At 37.5% G+C, this 21,386-nt stretch overlaps 1 protein-coding gene across 1 annotated transcript in view; it reads left to right on the forward strand.

Moving 5' to 3' along the window:
• The window catches only part of LOC308619537 (trimeric intracellular cation channel type B-like), a 289,391-nt gene that overhangs the window by 265,423 nt on the left and 2,582 nt on the right, over positions 1 to 21,386 (forward strand). Inside the window, exons 5-7 of the mRNA XM_081238437.1 lie at positions 157 to 341; positions 1,162 to 1,249; positions 6,913 to 7,030. Of these exons, the coding sequence (XP_081094563.1) occupies positions 157 to 341; positions 1,162 to 1,249; positions 6,913 to 7,030 (391 nt within the window). The remainder of the gene's footprint in view (positions 1 to 156; positions 342 to 1,161; positions 1,250 to 6,912; positions 7,031 to 21,386) is intronic.

Consider the following 21,386-nt stretch of genomic DNA (forward strand, 5'->3'; position numbering starts at 1 on the left):
CACCCAGTCTGTGGTCTTCTTGCAGTCAAATTCCATGTTTATATGGATAATTCCGTTTGTTGTGTTTTATCAAATTGTTATTGCTGCTATTCTGGATTTTTATTTTTGTTCTTTGGATTCTACTCATGTATTAAAATATTTAAATTTTAATTTCAGGTATGTTATATTTTTTTGCCCCTGTGACCTTGTTTCCCGGGGATATTCATTCCTACCTGTTCAACTCCTCGCTGAGGGAATGAAGGAAGTGACCAGAACTTGGAAAATAGTAGATGGAGTCACCCATGCTAATCACTATTACAAAAATGGCTGGATGGTCATGATAGCTATTGGATGGGTCCGAGGTAATATTAACAATATGTGTTCATAAATATTCTGTTATTGGTATACTACAACTACTGAACAATTCTCTAATTAAATTAATGGGGACCACATACTTTAATAACAGTCTTTTTTGGAAGATGGAAGCCTTGTTTCTGTTGGCTGGTAAGTTAATTCAGAACTGGCACTATTCACTAGTACTAGTCATCAGCCATTCTTTTGAGCCTGATTGTCTTAAAAATAGAATATTTATTATTGGTTTGATTAGCAGCCATAGCCAGAGGGATTTGTAGTTAATTAAGGTGTAGCCACCGCCATAAATAAAACAAGTTTACATAAGAAATTATGTGGCACGTGTAATTAAAAAAACTTTGCTCTGTTTTTTTTTTTCCTCGCTTTTTTCATCCTGTATAACCTGAAATAGTAAATGTGATTGATTATGGGTTCATGTTCAGTCTTCATTACCTACCTTTATTGTTATGTTGGAACTGAATAAATTTCTCAGTCTATTGTTATAGTGTACTGCACCTAAAACTAAAATCAGAAAAGGAAATGATAAAGCAGAGGAATTTATTTTTTCAGGTCAGAAACAAACCTCTAGCCACATCTCTGTCCGAGGCCCCAATTTTAACCTTAATTGTAGTACAGTAGACAGTTGCCATGAAAAAATTATAATTGTCTCTGTATCATAAATGTACAAGGCAACTTTTTTCTCCCTCCCAAGAATCATATTTTGGAAATCCTCTTGGAATTTTAAGTCAAAAGATAGAATTATGGCTTTATTTCATATATTTTCTCAAGAAAATTTGGTTAAGTATTCTTGTTTTATCTTGTTCTTTTTAGGTGCAGGTGGTAGCATTATCATGAAGTTTGCGCCGTTGGTAAAAGGCTGTTGGAAACCAGAAGCTGATGAATGGCCGAAGATGTCCTAGTGAGTTGGTATAGACTGTACTGAGACTTGGCCTTTTATCCTTAGATCTTACCAATTTATTTTAAAAAACATTTTGGGATCTCTAAGTGTGGATGAAACAGACAAACATAAATAAAAGGATAATGGGAAGAAAACCAGGAAACCTAAGTTTTTCAAGAAGTCTGCTCTCTTAAATGTAGCTTTTAAAATAAATATTGATTCCTTTTTCTGTGGGTTCCTCCTCTTAGAAAATAAAACCAAACAAAAACTCTTGGATTATTGTAGAACTGTGGGAAGAGTGTGTATTTATGGAGCAAGAACTACATAGGAACAGAATTCTCTGGAATCAATTGCAGGCTCTTGGCATTTTCACCCAGATTTCAAATTATTCATAGTTTCTGGTAGTAAAATGTCAAGCTTATGGTAACAGTCAATACATTATCATAAAGCCCTATTAGTTGCTTTAAAAGTGAGAGTTGAATTTAACTATTAGGTTGGCCAAAAAGTGCCTTCAGTTTTTAAGTAAAAAAAAAAGACACTTTTTTCATTTTTACCAAGAACTTTATTGAACAATGTATTCACCCTTTTGTTCCATTACCTTCTGCCATTTTTCAGGCAACTTCATAATTCCATCTTCCCAAAACTTTTTATGTTTTTGAGCAAAGAACTGTTCCAGGTGCCTTTTACAGTCTTACAGGGAATTGAATTTTTTTTCCATTAAAAGAATTTTGTAAAGATCGAAGTAAATGGAAATTCGAAGGTGCAATGTCTGGTGAATACGGCAGATGAATCAGAACGTCCCAGCCAAGCTGTAACAGTTTTTGCCTGGTCATCAAAGAAACATGTGGTCTTGCGTTATCCTGATGGAAGATTATGCATTTTCTGTTGATTAATTCTGGACACTTCATCGAGTGCTGCTTTCAGTTGGTCTAATTGGGAGCAGTACTTCTTGGAATTAATCTTTTGGTTTTCTGGAAGGAGCTCATAATAGAGGACTCCCTTCCAATCCCACCATATACACAGAATCAGTCTCTTTGGATGAAGACTGGCCTGTGGTGTGGTTGGTGGTGGTTTATTTCACTTGCCCCATGACCTCTTCCGTTCCACATTATTGTACAGTATCCACTCTTCATCGCCCGTCACAATTTAAAAATGGAACATTTTCATTACGTTTAGTAGAGAATTGCATGCGGAAATACGGTCAAAAAGGTTGTTTTCGCTTAACTTATGTGGAACCCAAACACCAAAGCAATTAACATAACCAAGCTGGTGCAAATGATTTTCAGCACTTGATTTGGATATTTTGAGTATGTCGGCTATCTCCGGCATGGTATAATGTTGATTGTTCTCACTTAATATTTCGATTTGGTCTCTATCAACTTCAACTGGTCTGCCCAACCGTGGAGCATCATCCAGTGAGAAATCTCCAGCATGAAACTTCACGGTCCACTTTTGACATGTTCAGTCAGTCACAGCACCTTCTCCATATACTGCACAAATCTTTTTTTGTGTTTCAGTTGCGTTTTACCTTTCTTGAAGTAATAAAGCATAATATGCCAAAAACGTTGCTCTTTTTCTTCCACCTTCAGTGTTAAAATGGCTACACAAAAATTCACTAATTTTGATGTCTTTTTTTAACTGCACGCTGACGTGACAGCTGTCACATACAATCTAACAACATTGTTTCGAATGAAGTTAAAGACAACTAAGTGCTACTAGAGCCATCTGCGGAAGAAACTCAACAGACCTTTTGGCCAACCCATTACATATAAGAATAAGAAAAAGATTAGAGGAAATAACCCATTCTATACTTGTACGATGCAGACTACCTTTTGCACCCATTTAAGAGAATCTAGTCGTTAGGTGTTCTCTAAAGACACTGACCCAATCTTAAATAAGTCACAAATATATCCCTGATGCACCTGAAAATGAAATAGAGAAATACAGTTACTATTCCCGCAATTCAATAAGGAAAGCCTTAGGATTTAGTGGCCATAATAAGCAAGGCGGGGAAGTCTTCATGTGAAAATAAACTCATTAGAATGGATTAAAAATGAAGGTTGAGAAGCAGTACGAATGATGAAGTTTATGTTTGAGTGAACCAGTAGATTTCAGGATGTTTACCTTGGAATGTACCCCTTAAAGCTTGAATGAGGTAGTTTAGAAATAGAACAAAGGAGCTTTGATCGATAATAAGTTATAAATAAAGCATTAGTGTTATTCACTGGAAATTTTTCTCATTTCGAGTATGTGCTTTGAAACGTCTTCCATGAAACATTTCTTGGGACTGTAAAACTGAAATCAAATTGTGATTCTCCTGTGTTCACAGCCTTGCAGTGACTCCCCAGATGGCCTGTGAGACCCTCCAAGGTCTGTGTCTCTCCCACACCTAATTTCCTCTGACTTCAGCTCTTACTGTTCTCTCCCTTGCTCACTGCACTCTGTCCTTGAGCAAGCCAGGTGTTGTCTGGTTTAAAACTAACTTCTCTCTCTGCCTAGAATCTTCTTCCTCAGGTGGCCAACTCCCTTATCTACTTTGCTCAAAGGATTTTCTCAAAGCTTACCTTCTCCATGAGGACTACCCTGCTTAAAATTGCAACACTTCCCTCTATTTCTCCCACAGCATTTATCATATTTTATAATTTACTTATTCATTATGTTTATTTTTCTCTCCCTTTGGCTTTCCTCTGTGCTTCAAAGAATACAAGAGGTGAAGTATAGGGATTTTGTCTTTTTTGATTGCTCTTATATCCTAAACACCTATCACATATTAGACAGCAAATATTATGTGAATGAATGAATGATTAACAGTTTGTCAGGTGAGATCATTGGGATCCATTATGATATTTTGTGTATGCATATATATATATATATGTTTTTATATATTTATTACCAAATACTTTTGTATAGTGGAAAAAGCCTGTATGGTCTTAGAGAATACATATATTGTAATAAACAGAATGTTGGTAAAAATATGAATGTTAGAGGTGCTGGTGAGGTCTTAGAGGAATTGAAGAACATGATACTGGAAACTGGAAGAAAGGTGATTTAGTTATAGGGCTGCAGTTGTGTGGAAAGCATAATCTGTAAGGATCGAACTTGGATATTTAGTTGAGTTTCAGAAGCAAAGTGTTGGTGGTCTGAGCTGGTTTCCTCTTGCTTCTTACAGTGAAGTGTGAGGGGAAAGAGTTGAATTGAGGGAATAACTGCTAAACAAAGAAACCAAGACTTGATGATTTGGGAAATTCTCAGCCTATCCAGATTGCAAAAGATGATAAAGGTAGGAGAGTCATTCTTAGGAAACGCCTGCTGTGGAGAGAAAGTTAAGGGTGTGGCTGGACAACTTTTGCTAGTGTTAAAAGAGATTAGGCGTGTGATTCATGGATCCATTCAGCTATCATAGCAGAAGCCTGGAATAGAGATGAGATTATCCGGGAAAGATCTGTGAAGGACCATCTTGACTGAAGGCGTGGATCCCCTGTGTCATGCATAGGAAACCCAAAAGATTTTTGAAAGTGTTGTATCGGCAGAAACACTGCCAGGTTGGACTGAAAGGGACAGAGACAAGATGAAATAAAAGAAGTCAGACTCCCAGAATTCTACAGGTAGAAACAGACTGATAAAATTTTTAGCCGTTGATATGTGCTACCGTTCAGGGAAAAGGAAGAATGGCTTTAAGGTGGGAGCTGCGGGCCTAGAAACCTGAGGCCAGACCCATAGGCTGGAGTCACAGGTGCAAAAGCCAGAGAGAGCCATGAATGCAGAGATTAGAGCTGTAAACTCAGAGGATGGAGCCTCAGGCCACAGAAGATTATTCCTGGGTCTTGAAACCTAATGGGATTTGCCCTGCTGGATTTTGAAATTGCATAGGACTGTGATCACTTTCTTCCTTCCATTTTCTCCCTTTTGGCATGGGAGTGCTTATAGCTGTTATCTATGCTTATTCCACCATTGTATTTTGGAAGCAGATAGCTTATTTACTACGTTCACAGGAAACTAATATAATAAGTCTAAGAATTTTCTAAATGCATTCTGATCTTCGTAACCAATCTCATTGACCTTTTCCTAAATCCCAGCCCTGCTCCAATCCCCTGCTTCAATTTATGGTTTACAAATCCTTGCTCCTCAGATTCATTGCTTCTGAATTTATGCTGTACGAGAACACAATCCAAAGTAGAATATGTGTATGCTAAGATGCCCGTGATGAGGCACTGTTGTTCAGAAACCAAACTATTAGAAACAGAGTAGCAAAAGGTCATTAAGACAATGTCTTAATGGAATTAACTACTTATTTTTTATCTCATCCTTTTAAATGTCAGTTTGGTGTACATTTTATGATACAGTTGTACATGTACATAATTTATAGATTAATTGATATATATTAAGGCGTGTCTTAAAACACTTTTACCACTAGAGATGCACAGTCAAAAAGTTTGTGGACCACTGTTCTAAAACAGGAATGCTGCCCAGTTATTGGTAGGCAAGATCCAAACCCCTGTTACCCAAACCTAACTGTTTTGAACTCAATCCTTAGCTTGTACTGATTAAACAAGCTACTTATTTTTCATAGAATGGTTTATAGGGGCTTTTAAATTTGTCATATTTTATACTATGGCATTCTAAGAGTTTATTATTTATCTTTTTCTAGTTTTAAGCATAAAGAGCTAGAAAATGATCTGTTACTGAGATACACTTTATGTGGCAAATATATGACATGAAAGTAGTGCTTGTTATGTATGTTAATAGATAAACATCTTATTATAGACGTTAAATTTTAATGTATTGGCTAATGCTAGTATTTTGTGCTGGAGTTAGCTAAGTGATGTGCTGGAGCCGGCTCACACTGTTTTATGAGAGCCATTCCACCCAGCAGCCTGAAGTGGGCTGTGGGAGTACAGTTGGGCCTCTGTATCCATGGTTTCTGCATCTGTGGATTAACCAACTGTGGATCAAAACTATTAGAAAAGAAGTTCCAGAAAGTTCCAGAAAGCAAACCTTGAATTTGCCATGTACTGATAACTGTTTACATAGTACTTATACTGTAATTACAACTATTTACATAGCATTTACATTATATTAGGTATTGTAAATAATCTAGAGATGATTTAAAGTATGTGGGAGGATGTGCATAGGTTATACGTAAATACTACATCATTTTATATCACGGACTTGGGCATCAGTGGATTTTGGTAAGTGTGGGGGCTCCTGGAACAAATTCCCTGCGAATACCATGGGGCGACTGTGTTTACACCGTGGAAATGAGGAAATGCTGCAAATCAGGGCTTTCTTTTCCATCCCCCATCCCACCCAAGCTTGGTTAGCACTATAAGGTTTTTCAGGGCTAACATACTTTTCCCAAATCATGCTGTGGAACGTGGGACTTTCAAATCCTTTGTGAAAAAGTGTTATGTAGTCAATTCAGAAATATTACCTATAGAAATGTACTCTCTTTATCAGAAAGTCACAGTATGTATGAACATTCTAAACTTTGATACCTTATGCTGTGAAGAAAGGTATTTAACTTTATGTAACTCAGCATTTCCAAAACTTTATATTTACAGAACTCGTTTTTGTGTTACATCTATTAATAACTCATTAAATTAATGTTTTGAGAATACTGTTTGAGAAATATAGAGATAAGTAATATTTAATACTTATTGAGTTAAAATGTTTTTTATTTTCAGCTCTGCCAAGGTAACCCTGCTGGGGTCAGTTATCTTCACATTCCAGCAAACCAAGGATCTGGCAATACCAAGGCATGCTCTTATGTTCCTCTATACTATGTTTCTTGTGGTCACAAAGGTAAGAGTTCAAAGTAGCAATAAAGCAGTATTACAAATTCTGTGTAACCAAAATTCTGCATAAGGCAAGTAACGGAAAAATTTATTTTTTATTATAGTCTAAAAATATCAATTTTGGGGAGTTATTCAGCACATCCATGACTTACTGAAACAGAGCTCTTCCATGATTCCTCATTTGATTTATGCTGAGGCTATCAGGAAGGATCTGCAGATAACCTTGTAGTATTTACATTGGAGACCAGAGAGTAGTGGAAATAGCCAAGGCTGATCAGAGACTGCAAAGTGTTGTGTCATTTGTAAAATGAGGTTCTTGGAGTAGATGTTCTCTGAGGTTCCTTTAAACTTTAAAATTTTTATATTTTTATATTAGGACATATTTGTGGTCAGTCTCTTTAATTACTGTTGTCTGGTTGGATGCTTTATCCCTTCTTGAAGTTAGGAAATAGTATAAGACGGTATAAGATCCTAGGTTTCAGAGACAGGCAGTCTTAAATTCAAGTCCTAGCTTCGCTGTCTAATCCCTGAACAGGCAAGTTACTTAATGTCTCTGAATCCTGATTTCCTCGTCTTCATTGTACCGATTGTTGATATGGTTCGAGATGACGTATATACCATTCTACGACTGTGTCGGACACATCTTTTTTATTTTTATTTATTTATTTTTCGCTGTGTTGGGTCTTCGTTGCAGCACATGGGCTTTCTCTAGTTGCGGCAAGCGGGGGCTGCTCTTCGTTGTGGTGCGCGGGCTTCTCATTGGGGTGGCTTCTCTTGTTGTGGAGCGCAGGCTTCAGTAGTTGTGGCTCGCGGGCTGTAGAGCACAGACTCAGTAGTTGTGGCGCACAGGCTCAGTAGTTGTGGCGCACAGGCTTAGTTGCTCTGCAGCATGTGGGATCTTCCTGGACCAGGGCTCGAACCCGTGTCCCCTGCATTGGCAGGCAGACTCTTAACCACTGCGCCACCAGGGAAGCCCTCTGACACATCTTATGAATTTTATTTCAGCTGTATGATGAGACTAATTCTGATTATTATTCTTCCTACAATTTTTATATATTCACTATTCATGAGTAGACAATTGATTTTAAAATATTATTATTTAAGCCTAGAGAAATTTTATAGATGTCTGTATCTCAGCCTAGATATTTTTGGCTAAAAACTTACCTATGAGGGGGCTTCCCTGGTGGCACAGTGGCTGAGAGTCCGCCTGCCGATGCAGGGGACACGGGTTCGCGCCCCGGTCCGGGAAGATCCCACATGCCGCGGAGCGGCTGGGCCCGTGAGCCATGGCTGCTGAGCCGGCGCATCCGGAGCCTGTGCTCCGCAATGGGAGAGGCCACAGCAGTGAGAGGCCCGCGTACCGCAAAACAAAAAAAAAAAAAAAAACTTACCTATGAGATGCTTAGAAGGAAAACAATATATATTATATAAGTTAATATTTTAGAAAGAACCAAATCACTGTAGGGATCATTTATTTTTATTCCAGTAGTCTCTACAGTGGAGGTGATCTGTGGTTGTTGTACTTCAGATATCTGAGGCAAAATTTCTTCATATGTGCCTTCTTCTAACAGTCATCAACTTTTGAGCTGCATTTTTTTGTAACATTTTTACTGAGATATATTTTACATACCATACAGTTCATCCATTGAAAGTGTACAATTCAGTGGTCTTTAGTATATTCACAGAGATGTGCAGCTGTTACCACAATTGATATTAGAACATTTTCATCACCCCAAATAAACCTCATACCTGTTAGCAGTCACTTCACATTTTCCCTGAATCCCCTCAACTGTAGACGACCACTGATCTACTTTCTGTCTATAAATTTGCCTATTCTGACATTTCATGTAAGTGGAATCATGCAATACGTGGCCTGTGACTGGTTTCTTTCACTTGCATGATGTTTTTGATGTTCATCCATGTTGTAGTATGTATCAGTACGTTATTCCTTTTAATTGCCAAATAATATTCCATTGTATGGGTATACCACATTTTATTTCTCTTTCAGTTGATGGACTTTGGGCTGTTTTACCTTTTGGCTAATATGAATAATGAGCTATGAACATTCAGGTACACGTTATTGTGTGGACATATATTACATTCCTCTTGGGTATATCATGTAGGAATGGAATTATTAAATCATATAGTAATTCAACATTTAATCTTTTTTTTTTTTTTTTCTTTTTGCGGTACGCGGGCCTCTCACTGCTGTGGCCTCTCCCGTTGCGGAGCACAGGCTCTGGACGCGCAGGCCCAGCGGTCATGGCTCACGGGCCCAGCCGCTCCGCGGCATGTGGGATCCTCCCAGACCGGGGCACGAACCCGTATCCCCTGCATCGGCAGGCGGACTCTCAACCACTGCGCCACCAGGGAGGCCCAACATTTAATCTTTTGAGGAACTAACGGACTGTTTTCCAAAGTGGCTTCATCATTTTACATTCCCACCAGCAATGTATGTGAGAGTTCTCATTTCACCACATGCTTAACCAATGCTTATCTTTTTTATAGCCATCCTAGAGGGTGTGAAGAAGCAGTTCATTGTGATTTTGATTTATATTTCCCTGATGACTAGTGATGTCGAGCATTTTTTATGTGCTTCTTGGCCATTTGTATGTTTTCTTTGGAAAAATATTTATTCATATCATTTGCCCTTTTTTAATCATGACTTTTGTCTTTTTAATGTTGAGTTGTAAGATTTCTTTATGTATTCTGGATACTGGACCCTTATTAGATTTCTAGTTTGTAAATGTTTTCTCCTATTCTGTGAGTTGTCTTTTCACTTTCTTCATAGTGTCCTTGGAAGCACAAAATTTTAAAATTTTGATAAAGTCCAATTTGCATATTTCCTCTTTTGTTGTGTATGTTTCTGGTGTCATATCTAAGAACCCATTGCCAAATCTAAGGTCAAAAAGATTTACCTCTATGTTTTCTTCTAAGAGATTTATAGTTTTATCTCTTATATTTAGCTCTGTGATCTGTTTTGAGTTAATTTTTGTGTATGGGATATCTAGTTGTTCAAGCACCATTTATTGAAAAGACTGTTCTTTCCCTCATTGAATTGTATTGGCACCCTTGTAGAAAATCAGTTTACTGTAAATGTAAGAGTTTATTTCTGGACTCTCACTTTTGTGTGTGTGTGTGTGTGTGTGTGTGGTACGTGGGCCTCTCACTGTTGTGGCCTCTCCCATTGCGGAGCACAGGCTCCGGACGTGCAGGCTCAGCAGCCATGGCTCACGGGCCCAGCCGCTTCGCGGCATGTGGCATCCTCCTGGACCGGGGTGTGAACCCGTGTTCCCTGCGTCGGCAGGTGGACTCTCAACCACTGCGCCACCAGGGAAGCCCCTGGACTCTCACTTTTATTCCATTCATCTCTATGCCTATTTTTATGCTTGTACCATGTTATCTTACTTATTTCAGCTTTGCAGTAAGTTTTGAAATTGGGAACTGTGAGTCTTCCAGGTTTGTTCTTCTTTCTCAGGATTGTTTTGACCACTCTAGGTCACTTGAATTTCCGTATGAATTTTAGAATTAACTTGACAATTTCTGCAAAGAAGGCCAGCTTATGTTTTCATAGGGATTACATTGAATCTGCAAATCAGTTTGGGGAGTACTGTCATCTTAATAATGTTAAGTCTTATAATCCATCAACATAGATTTTAAAAATTTATTTAGGTCTTCTTTAATTGTTTTCAATTATGTTTTCAGTATATAAGCCTTACACTTCTGTTGTTAACTTTATTCCTAAGTATTTTGTTCTTTCTGATGCTGTAGTAAATGAGATTGTTTTTTTTTTTTTTTTAGAGTGTTATTGCAATCCTATTTAATGTCTGGCTTAGGAGAAGAGAGTGGATTCTTTTTATTTATTTGTTTGTTTATTTATTTATTTATTTAGGGCTGTGTTGGGTCTTCATTTCCGTGCGAGGGCTTTCTCTAGTTGTGGCAAGTGGGGGCCACTCTTCATCGCAGTGCACGGACCTCTCACTATTGCGGCCCCTCCCGTTGCGGAGCACAGGCTCCAGACGCACAGGCCCAGTAGCCGTGGCTCACGGGCTTAGTTGCTCTGCAGCATGTGGGATCCTCCCGGACCAGGGCCCGAACCCGTGTCCCCTGCGTTAGCAGGCAGACTCTCAACCACTGCGCCACCAGGGAAGCCCGAGATTGTTTTTTAACTGTTTTATTTTCAGATTGTACCTTGAAAATGTGTAGAAATGAAATTGATTTTTTATATGATTTTGTGTATTGTAACCTAGCTGAACTTATTTATTAGCTCTAATAGTGTTTTTTTTTAAATGGATTCCTTAGGGTTTTCTACAAGATCATGTCATTTGCACATAGAAATAATTTTCCTTCTTCCTTTTCAATCTCCATGTCTTTTATCTCATTTTCTTGCCCAGTTGCCCTGTCTAGAACTTCCAGTACAGTGTTGAATAGAAACAGAGAGAATGAACATCCTTATCTTCTTTTTGATCCTAGGGAGAAAGCATTCAGTCTTTCACTAACAAGTATGATATTAGCTGAGGATGTTTTATAGATGCCCTTTATCAGATTGAGTAAGTTAGTTCTCTTCTCCTCCTCGTTTGTTGAGTGTTTTTATCATGAAGTAGTGTTGGGAGCTATATAACTTTTGAGAGTTTCTAACTTTAATCTTTAAAGAAAATGAATGTGTATTGTGGGTTTAGTTAGATTAACTGGTACTGGTATCTGTTAAATTTTTTGAATTGCAAGGATCAGTTTTTGTTGAAGGCCTAATTTGTGGAATAAAAATGATAGCTTTTCTTACAATTACTGCCAGACATATAGTTGTTTATTATAGCACCTAAACTTAAATACCATATCACAAAGTGATAATAAAAAGATATTTTAAAGTAGAATAACATACAGTATTGAACTTTTCTCATAGTATTCCTTAAATCTTCCTTATTAGAATATTATTCCCCTAACATTTTAGAATAATATTCTAATAATATTCTAATAATTTAGAATAATATTCCCCAACATTTTACTAAATATTCACCAACTTCTAAACATATATTCATTTTTAGCTCATCCTTTTGCCCAGATTCCCTTTAGATTTATACTGATTTTTAAATAGCTTGTGATTTGTTTGAGTAGCTACTACAGTTTTTCGTTTCTTAGGTATAAAATAATGAATTGACAGAATATACAGAGAAAAATTTGGCACTAATTATTTTTCTTTACCTTGCTTTTCTTGTATTATTTATATAGTTAGGAAATTTGCATTGTGTGTTTGTTTTGGATAATAATCCAGTGTTTTGACATATACAGAGATGCTAATAAATATGATTTCTCTTTTCAAAGAGAATATCTCCCACAAGTAAGACAAGGGCACAGGTATCTATAATACAAGTATAAAAATAGTAACAGAAAGTAAGTGCCACCAGTATTGCTCGACCTCTAGTATCTCGGTTGTCATCTCACCCACTAGAAGCTGCTCTGTGGTAAAACTCAGGTATTCTCACTGTTGAAATGTGCAGCCTAGCTATGGACTTGTGGCACCATCCCATGTAGACATTGAAGTCTCCTCCCCGCCCCATGCCTGCCTATCTTCCTCCTAACACCCTGCCTGAGGATTCCAGTTAGTTTAGCTGCACCTAACGTCAGTCTCTCCCATCGGAGATGATTTGAGAAAAGTTTCAGAATCATGGAATATCTTTTGGCTCCTCAGTGTAAGAAGTTATTGTGAAATAAATAAAGCAAAGGGAGACTTGAGTGGTCAAGAATGATTAAAACCGAAAAGAGGCTGTTGGATTTTGAAATTGAGGTATTTGGAGACCTTGGTAAAAGTAGTTTCAAATGGACTGTTAGAGAATGGAAAAAAGTTTTTGATAGACTGAGATGAAAAAGAGGAAGTAAAGATGAGGAGTATAAACTACTTTAAAGGGATTTAGAGTCTAAACAAAAACAACTTGGGAGGGGAATTTGGCAATATCTGATAAAGTTGAAGATTTATGTATCTTGGACTTCCCTGGTGGCTCAGTGGTTAAGAATCCACCTGCCAGTGCAGGGGAGACGGGTTCGAGCCCTGGTCCAGGAAGATTCCACATGCCGTGGAGCAACTAAGCCCATGCTCCACAGCTACTGAGCCTGCGCTCTAGAGCCCGTGAGCCACAACTACTGCGCCCGCGTGCCACAACTACTGAAGCCCATGCGCCTAGAGCCCGTGCTCCACAACAAGAGAAGCCACCACAGTGAAAAGCCCGTGCACCGCAACGAAAGAGTAGCCCCTGCTCTCCGTAACTAGAGAAAGCTTGTGCACAGCAACGAAGACCCAGCTCAGCCAAAAATAAATAAATAAATTTATATATAAAAAAAAGATTTATGTATCTTGTGAACTAGTAATTCCGTTTCTAGGTATAACCTACATCAGTCTCCCAAGGTGTAATACAGAACCCAGCTTCATCAGGATCTCTTAAAAAATGTTTTAGCATTTAATATTCATTTACTAAAAACTTAGGAATGAGCTCCTTTCAAATTAACCAAAAAATCAACTTTACTGAAGTATAATTTGCATATAATAAAATATAGTCATTCTAGAGTTTCAGCAAATTTGTGTACCTATGTAACCACCACCACAACCAAGATATGGAATATTTCCATTACTTGAAGAAGTTCCTTGTTTTCTAATCAGGTAAATCCCAATCACCACCCATGTCCCCAGGGTGGACCACCCATTTCCATGTAAGTGGGATCATATAGTATATATTTTTTCTGTCTGGCTTCTTTTGCTCAGTATGTTTTTGAGATTTATCCATGTTGTCGCATATTCCTTTTTATTGCTGAGTAACATTATATACCACAATTTGTTTATGTAACTACCTGTTAATGGATTTTGGATTATTTCCAGCTTTTGATTATTTGAATATGGTTATTATGCATAAAGCTGCTATAGACATGTTTACTTTGTGTACACATATATTTTCATTTCTCTTGGATAAATAGGAGTGGAATTGTTGGGTCACATGGAAAGCTTATGTTGCATGATACAAGCTTAATATACAGAAATCTATTGCTTTTCTGTACTCTAATAATGAACTATCAGAAAGAGAAAGTAAGAAATCAATCCCATTTAAAATCTCATCAAAAAGAACAAAATACCTAAGAATAACTTAACCAAGCAGGTGAAAGACTCTTATAACAATGATGAAGAAATTTGAAAATGATACAAAGAAGTGGGTCTGTTTCTGTTTTGTATATAAGTGCATTTGTATCATTTTTTTTTTTAGATTCCACATACGAGCGATGTCATGTGATATTTGTCTTTGTCTTGTTTCACTTAATATATTAATCTCTAGGTCCATCCATGTTGCTTCAAATGGCATTATTTCATTCTTTTTTATGGCTGAATAATATTATATTGTGTGTGTGTGTGTGTGTGTGTATACACACACACATACCACATCTTCTTTATTCATTCATCTGTTGATGGACATTTAGGTTGCTTCCATGTCTTGGCTACTGTAAATAGTGCTGCAGTGAACATTGGGGTGCATGTATCTTTTCAAATTATGGTTTTCTCTGGATATATGCCCTGGAGTGGGATGGCAGGATCATATATGGTAGCTCTATTTTTAGCTGTTTTTTTTGGTAACATTTTTATTAGAGTATAATTGCTTTACAATGGTGTGCTAGTTTCTGCTTTATAACAAAGTGAATCAGTTATACATATACATATGTCCCCATATCTCTTCCCTCTTGCATCGCCCTTCCTCCCACCCTCCCTATCCCACCCCTCTAGCTGGTCACAAAGCACCGAGCTGATCACCGTGCTATGCGGCTGCTTCCCACTAGCTCTCTGTTTTACGTTTGGTAGTGTATATATGTCCATGCCTCTGTCTCACTTTGTCCCAGCTTACCCTTCCCCCTCCCTGTATCCTTAAGTCCATTCTCTAGTAGGTCTGCATCTTTATTCCCGTCGTGCCCCTAGGTCCTTCTGACCATTTTCTTTCTTTCTTTTTTTTTTTTTGATTCCATGTATATGGGTTAGCATATGGTATTTGTTTTTCTCTTTCTGACTTCACTCTGTATGACAGTCTCTACGTCCATCCACCTCACTACAAATAACTCAGTTTTGTTCCTTTTTATGGCTGAGTAATATTCCATTGTATATATATGTGCCACATCTTCTTTATCCATTCATCTGTTGATGGACACTTAGGTTGCTTCCATGTCCTGGCTATTGTAAATAGAGCTGCAATGAACATTGTGGTACATGACTCTTTTTTGAATTATGGTTTTCTCAAGGTATATGCCCAGAAGTGGGATTGCTGGGTCGTATGGTAGTTCTATGTTTAGTTATTTAAGGAACCTCCATACTGTTCTCCAGCGTGGCTGTATCAATTGACTATCCCACCAAGAGTGCAAGAGGGTTCCCTTTTCTCCACACCCTCTCCATCATTTATTGTTTGTAGATTTTTTGATGATGGCCATTCTGACCGGAGTGAGATGATATCTCATTGTAGTTTTGATTTGCATTTCTCTAATGATGAATGATATTGAGCATTCTTTCATGTGTTTGTTGGCAATCTGTATATCTTCTTTGGAGAAATGTCTATTGGGGTCTTCTGCCCATTTTTGGATTGAGTTGTTTGTTTTTTTGTTATTGAGCTGCATGAGCTGCTTATAAATTTTGGAGATTAGTCCTTTGTCAGTTGCTTCATTTGCAAATAGTTTCTCCCATTCTTAGCATTGTCTTTTGGTCTTGTTTATGGTTTCCTTTGCTGTACACAAGCTTTTAAGTTTCATTAGGTCCCATTTGTTTATTTTTGTTTTTATTTCCATTTTTCTAGGAGGTGGGTCCAAAGGATCTTGCTGTGATTTATGTTGTAGAGTGTTGTGCCTATGTTTTCCTCTAAGAGTTTGATGGTGTCTGGCCTTACGTTTAGGTCTTTAATCCATTTTGAGTTTATTTTTGTGTATGGTGTTAGGGAGTGTTTTAATTTCATTCTTCTACACGGAGCTGTCCAGTTTTCCCAGCACCACTTATTGAAGAGGCTGTCTTTTCTCCACAGTATATTCTTGCCTCCTTTATCAAAGATAAGGTGACCATATGTGCGTGGGTTTAGCTCTGGGCTTTCTATCCTGTTCCATTGATGTATATATCTGTTTTTGTGTCAGTACCATACTGTCTTGATTACTGTAGCTTTGTAGTATAGTCTGAAGTCAGGGAGCCTGATTCCTCCAGCTCCGTTTTCTTTCTCAAGATCACTTTGGCTATTCGGGGTCTTTTGTGTTTCCATACAGATTGTGAAATGTTTTGTTCTAGTTCTGTGAAAAATGCCACAGGTAGTTTGACAGGGATTGCATTGAATCTGTAGATTGCTTTGGGTAGTAGAGTCATTTTTACAATGTTGATTCTTCCAATCCAAGAACATGGTATATATCTCCCTAGCTATTTGTATCATCTTTTTTGTTGTTGTTGTTATTTATTTATTTATTTATTTATTTATATTAGTTTCTGCTTTATAACAAAGTGAATCAGTCATACATATACATCTGTTCCCACATCCCTTCCCTCATGCATCTCCCTCCCTCCCACCCTCCCCATCCCACCCCCCCCAGGCGGTCACAAAGCACCGAGCTGATCTCCCTGTGCTCTGCGGCTGCTTCCCACTATCTATCTACCTTACGTTTGGTAGTGTATATATGTCCATGCCTCTCTTTCGCTTTGTCGCAGCTTACCCTTCCCCATCCCCATATCCTCAAGTCCATTCTCAAGTAGGTCTGTGTCTTTATTCCCGTTTTACCCCTAGGTTCTTCATGACATTTTTTTAAAATTCCATATATATGTGTTAGCATACGGTATTTGTCTTTCTCTTTCTGACTTACTTCACTCTGTATGACAGACTCTAGGTCTATCCACCTCATTACAAATAGCTCAGTTTCGTTTCTTTTTATGGCTGAGTAATATTCCATTGTATATATGTGCCACATCTTCTTTATCCATTCATCCGCTGATGGACACTTAGGTTGTTTCCAGCTCCGGGCTATTGTGAATAGAGCTGCAATGAACATTTTGGTACATGTCTCTTTTTGAATTATGGTTTTCTCAGGGTATATGCCTAGTAGTGGGATTGCTGGGTCATATGGTAGTTCTATTTGTAGTTTTTTAAGGAACCTCCATACTGTTCTCCATAGTGGCTGTACCAATTCACATTCCCACCAGCAGTGCAAGAGTGTTCCCTTTTCTCCACACCCTCTCCAGCATTTATTGTTTCTAGATTTCTTGATGATGGCCATTCTGACTGGTGTGAGATGATATCTCATTGTAGTTTTGATTTGCATTTCTCTAATGATGAATGAGGTTGAGCATTCTTTCATGTGTTTGTTGGCAGTCTGTATATCTTCTTTGGAGAAATGCCTATTTAAGTCTTCTGTCCATTTTTGGATTGGGTTGTTTGTTTTTTTGCTATTGAGCTGCATGAGCTGTTTATAAATTTTGGAGATTAATCCTTTGTCAGTTGCTTCATTTGCAAATATTTTCTCCCATTCTGAGGGTTGTCTTTTGGTCTTGTTTATGGTTTCCTTTGCTGTGCAAAAGCTTTGAAGTTTCATTAGGTCCCATTTGTTTATCTTTGTTTTTATTTCCATTTCCCTAGGAGGTGGGTCCAAAAGGATCTTGCTGTGATTTATGTCATAGAGTGTTCTGCCTATGTTTTCCTCTGAGAGTGTGATAGTTTCTGGCCTTACATTTAGGTCTTTAATCCATTTTGAGTTTATTTTTGTGTATGGTGTTAGGGAATGATCTAATCTCAAGCTTTTACATGTCCCTGTCCAGTTTTCCCAGCACCACTTATTGAAGAGGCTGTCCTTTCTCCACTGTACATTCCTGCCTCCTTTATCAAAGATAAGTTGACCATATGTGCGTGGGTTTATCTCTGGGCTTTCTATCCTGTTCCATTGATCTATCTTTCTGTTTTTGTGCCAGTACCACACTGTCTTGATTACTGTAGCTTTGTAGTATAGTCTGAAGTCAGGGTGCCTGATTCCTCCAGCTCCATTTTTCGTTCTCAAGATTGCTTTGGCCATTCAGGGTCTTTTGTTTTTCCAAACAGATTTTGAAATGTTTTGTTCTAGTTCTGTGAAAAATGACAGTGGTAGTTTGATAGGGATTGCATTGAATCTGTAGATTGCTTTGGGTAGTAGAGTCATTTTCATCATATTGATTCTTCCAATCCAGGAGCATGGTATATCTCTCCATCTATTTGTATCATCTTTAATTTCTTTCATCAGTTTCTTATAATTTTCTGCATACAGGTCTTTTGTCTCCTTAGGTAGGTTTATTCCTAGATATTTTATTCTTTTTCTTGCAATGGTAAATGGGAGTGTTTTCTTGATTTCATTTTCAGATTTTTCATCATTAGTGTACAGGAATGCCAGAGATTTCTGTGCATTAATTTTGTATCCTGCTGGTTTACCAAATTCATTGATTAGCTCTAGTAGTTTTTCGGTAGCATCTTTAGGATTCTCTATGTATAGTATCATGTCATCTGCAAACAGTGACAGCTTTACTTCTTCTTTTCCAATTTGGATTCCTTTTATTTCCTTTTCTTCTCTGATTGCTGTGGCTAAAACTTCCAAAACTAGGTTGAATAAGAGTGGTGAGAGTGGGCAGTCTTGTTCCTGATCTTAGTGGAAATGGTTTCAGTTTTTCACCATTGAGGACAATGTTGGCTGTGGGTTTGTCATATATGGCCTTTATTATGTTGAGGAAAGTTCCCTCTATGCCTACTTTCTGCAGGGTTTTTATCATAAATGGGTGTTGAATTTTGTCGAAAGTTTTCTCTGCATCTATTGAGATGATCATATGGTTTTTCTCCTTCCACTTGTTAATATGGTGTATCACATTGATTGATTTGCGTATATTGAAGAATCCTTGCATTCCTGGAATAAACCCCACTTGATCATGGTGTATGATCCTTTTAATGTGCTGTTGGATTCTGTTTGCTAGTATTTTGTTGAGGATTTTTGCATCTATGTTTATCAGTGATATTGGCCTGTAGTTTTCTTTCTTTGTGACATCCTTGCCTGGTTTTGGTATCAAGGTGATGGTGGCCTCGTAGAATGAGTTTGGGAGTGTTCCTTCCTCTGATATTGTTTGGAAGAGTTTGAGAAGGATGGGTGTTAGCTCTTCTCTAAATGTTTGATAGAATTTGCCTGTGAAGCCATCTGGTCCTGGGCTTTTGTTTGATGGAAGATTTTTAATCACAGTTTCAATTTCAGTGCTTGTGATTGGTCTATTCATATTTTCTATTTCTTCCTGAGTCAGTCTTGGCAGGTTGTGCATTTCTAAGAATTTGTCCATCTCTTCCAGGTTGTCCATTTTATGGGCATAGAGTTGCTTATAGTAATCTCTCATGATCTTTTGTATTTCTGCAGTGTCAGTTGTTACTTCTCCTTTTTCATTTCTAATTCTATTGATTTGAGTCTTCTCCCTTCTTTTCTTGATGAGTCTGGCTAATGGTTTATCAATTTTGTTTATCTTCTCAAAGAACCAGCTTTTAGTTTTATTGATCTTTGCTATCGTTTCCTTCATTTCTTTTTCATTTATTTCTCATCTGATTTTTATGATTTCTTTCCTTCTGCTAACTTTGGGATGTTTTTGTTCTTCTTTCTCTAATTGCTTTAGGTGTAAGGTTAGGTTGTTTATTCGAGATGTTTCCTGTTTCTTAAGGTGGGATTGTATTGCTATAAACTTCCCTCTTAGAACTGCTTTTGCTGCATCCCATAGATTTTGGGTCGTCGTATCTCCATTGTCATTTGTTTCTAGGTATTTTTTAATTTCCTCTTTGATTTCTTCAGTTATCACTTCGTTATTAAGTAGTGTATTGTTTAGCCTCCATGTGTTTGTATTTTTTACAGCTCTTTTCCTGTAATTGATATCTAGTCTCATAGCATTGTGGTCAGAAAAGATACTTGATACAATTTCAATTTTCTTAAATTTACCAAGGCTTGATTTGTGACCCAAGATATGATCTATCCTGGAGAATGTTCCATGAGCAAAATGTGTATTCTGTTGTTTTTGGATGGAATGTCCTATAAATATCAATTAAGTCCATCTTGTTTAATGTATCATTTAAAGCTTGTGTTTCCTTATTTATTTTCATTTTGGAAGATCTGTCCATTGGTGAAAGTGGGGTGTTAAAGTCCCCTACTATGAGTGTGTTACTGTCGATTTCTCCTTTTATGGCTGTTAGTATTTGCCTTATGTATTGAGGTGCTCCTATGTTTGGTGCATAAATATTTACAATTGTTATATCTTCTTCTTGGATTGATCCCTTGATCATTATGTAGTGTCCTTCTTTGTCTCTTCTAGTAGTCTTTATTTTAAAGTCTATTTTGTCTGATATGAGAATTGCTACTCCAGCTTTCTTTTGGTTTCCATTTGCATGGAATATCTTTTTCCATCCCCTTACTTTCAATCTGTATGTTTCTCTAGGTCTGAAGTGGGTCTCTTGTAGACAGCATCTATATGGGTCTTGTTTTTGTATCCATTCAGCCAATCTGTGTCTTTTGGTGGGAGCATTTAGTCCATTTACATTTAAGGTAATTATCGATATGTATGTTCCTATTCCCATTTCTTAATTGTTTTGGGTTCGTTATTGTAGGTCTTTTCCTTCGTTGTGTTTCTTGCCTAGAGAAGTTCCTTTAGCATTTGTTGTAAAGCTGGTTTGGTGGTGCTGAACTCTCTCAGCTTTTGCTTGTCTGTAAACGTTTTAATTTCTCCATCAAATCTGAATGAGATCCTTGCTGGGTAGAGTAATCTTGGTTGCAGGTTTTTCTCTTTCATCACTTTAATTATGTCCTACCACTCCCTTCTGGCTTGTAGAATTTCTGCTGAGAGATCAGCTGTTATCCTGATGGGGATTCCCTTGTGTGTTATTTGTTGTTTTTGCCTTGCTGCTTTTAATATGATTTCTTTGTGTTTAATTTTTGACAGTTTGATTAATATGTGTCTTGGCGTATTTCTCCTTGGATTTATTCTGTATGGGACTCTCTGTGCCTCCTGGACTTGATTAACTATTTCCTTTCCATATTAGGGAAGTTTTCAACTATAATCTCTTCAAATATTTTCTCAGTCCCTTTCTTTTTCTCTTCTTCTTCTGGAACCCCTATAATTCGAATGTTGGTGCGTTTAATGTTGTCCCAGAGGTCTCTGAGACTGTCCTCTGTTCTTTTCATTCTTTTTTCTTTATTTTGCTCTGCAGCAGTTATTTCCACTATTTTATCTTCCACCTCACTTATCCATTCTTCTGCCTCAGTTATTCTGCTATTGATCCCATCTAGAGTATTTTTTATTTCATTTATTGTGTTTTTAATCGATGCTTGATTCATCTTTAGTTCTT

This window comes from Mesoplodon bidens (assembly GCF_964165515.1).
Source record: "Mesoplodon bidens genome assembly, chromosome: 6".
NCBI lineage: Eukaryota > Metazoa > Chordata > Mammalia > Artiodactyla > Ziphiidae > Mesoplodon > Mesoplodon bidens.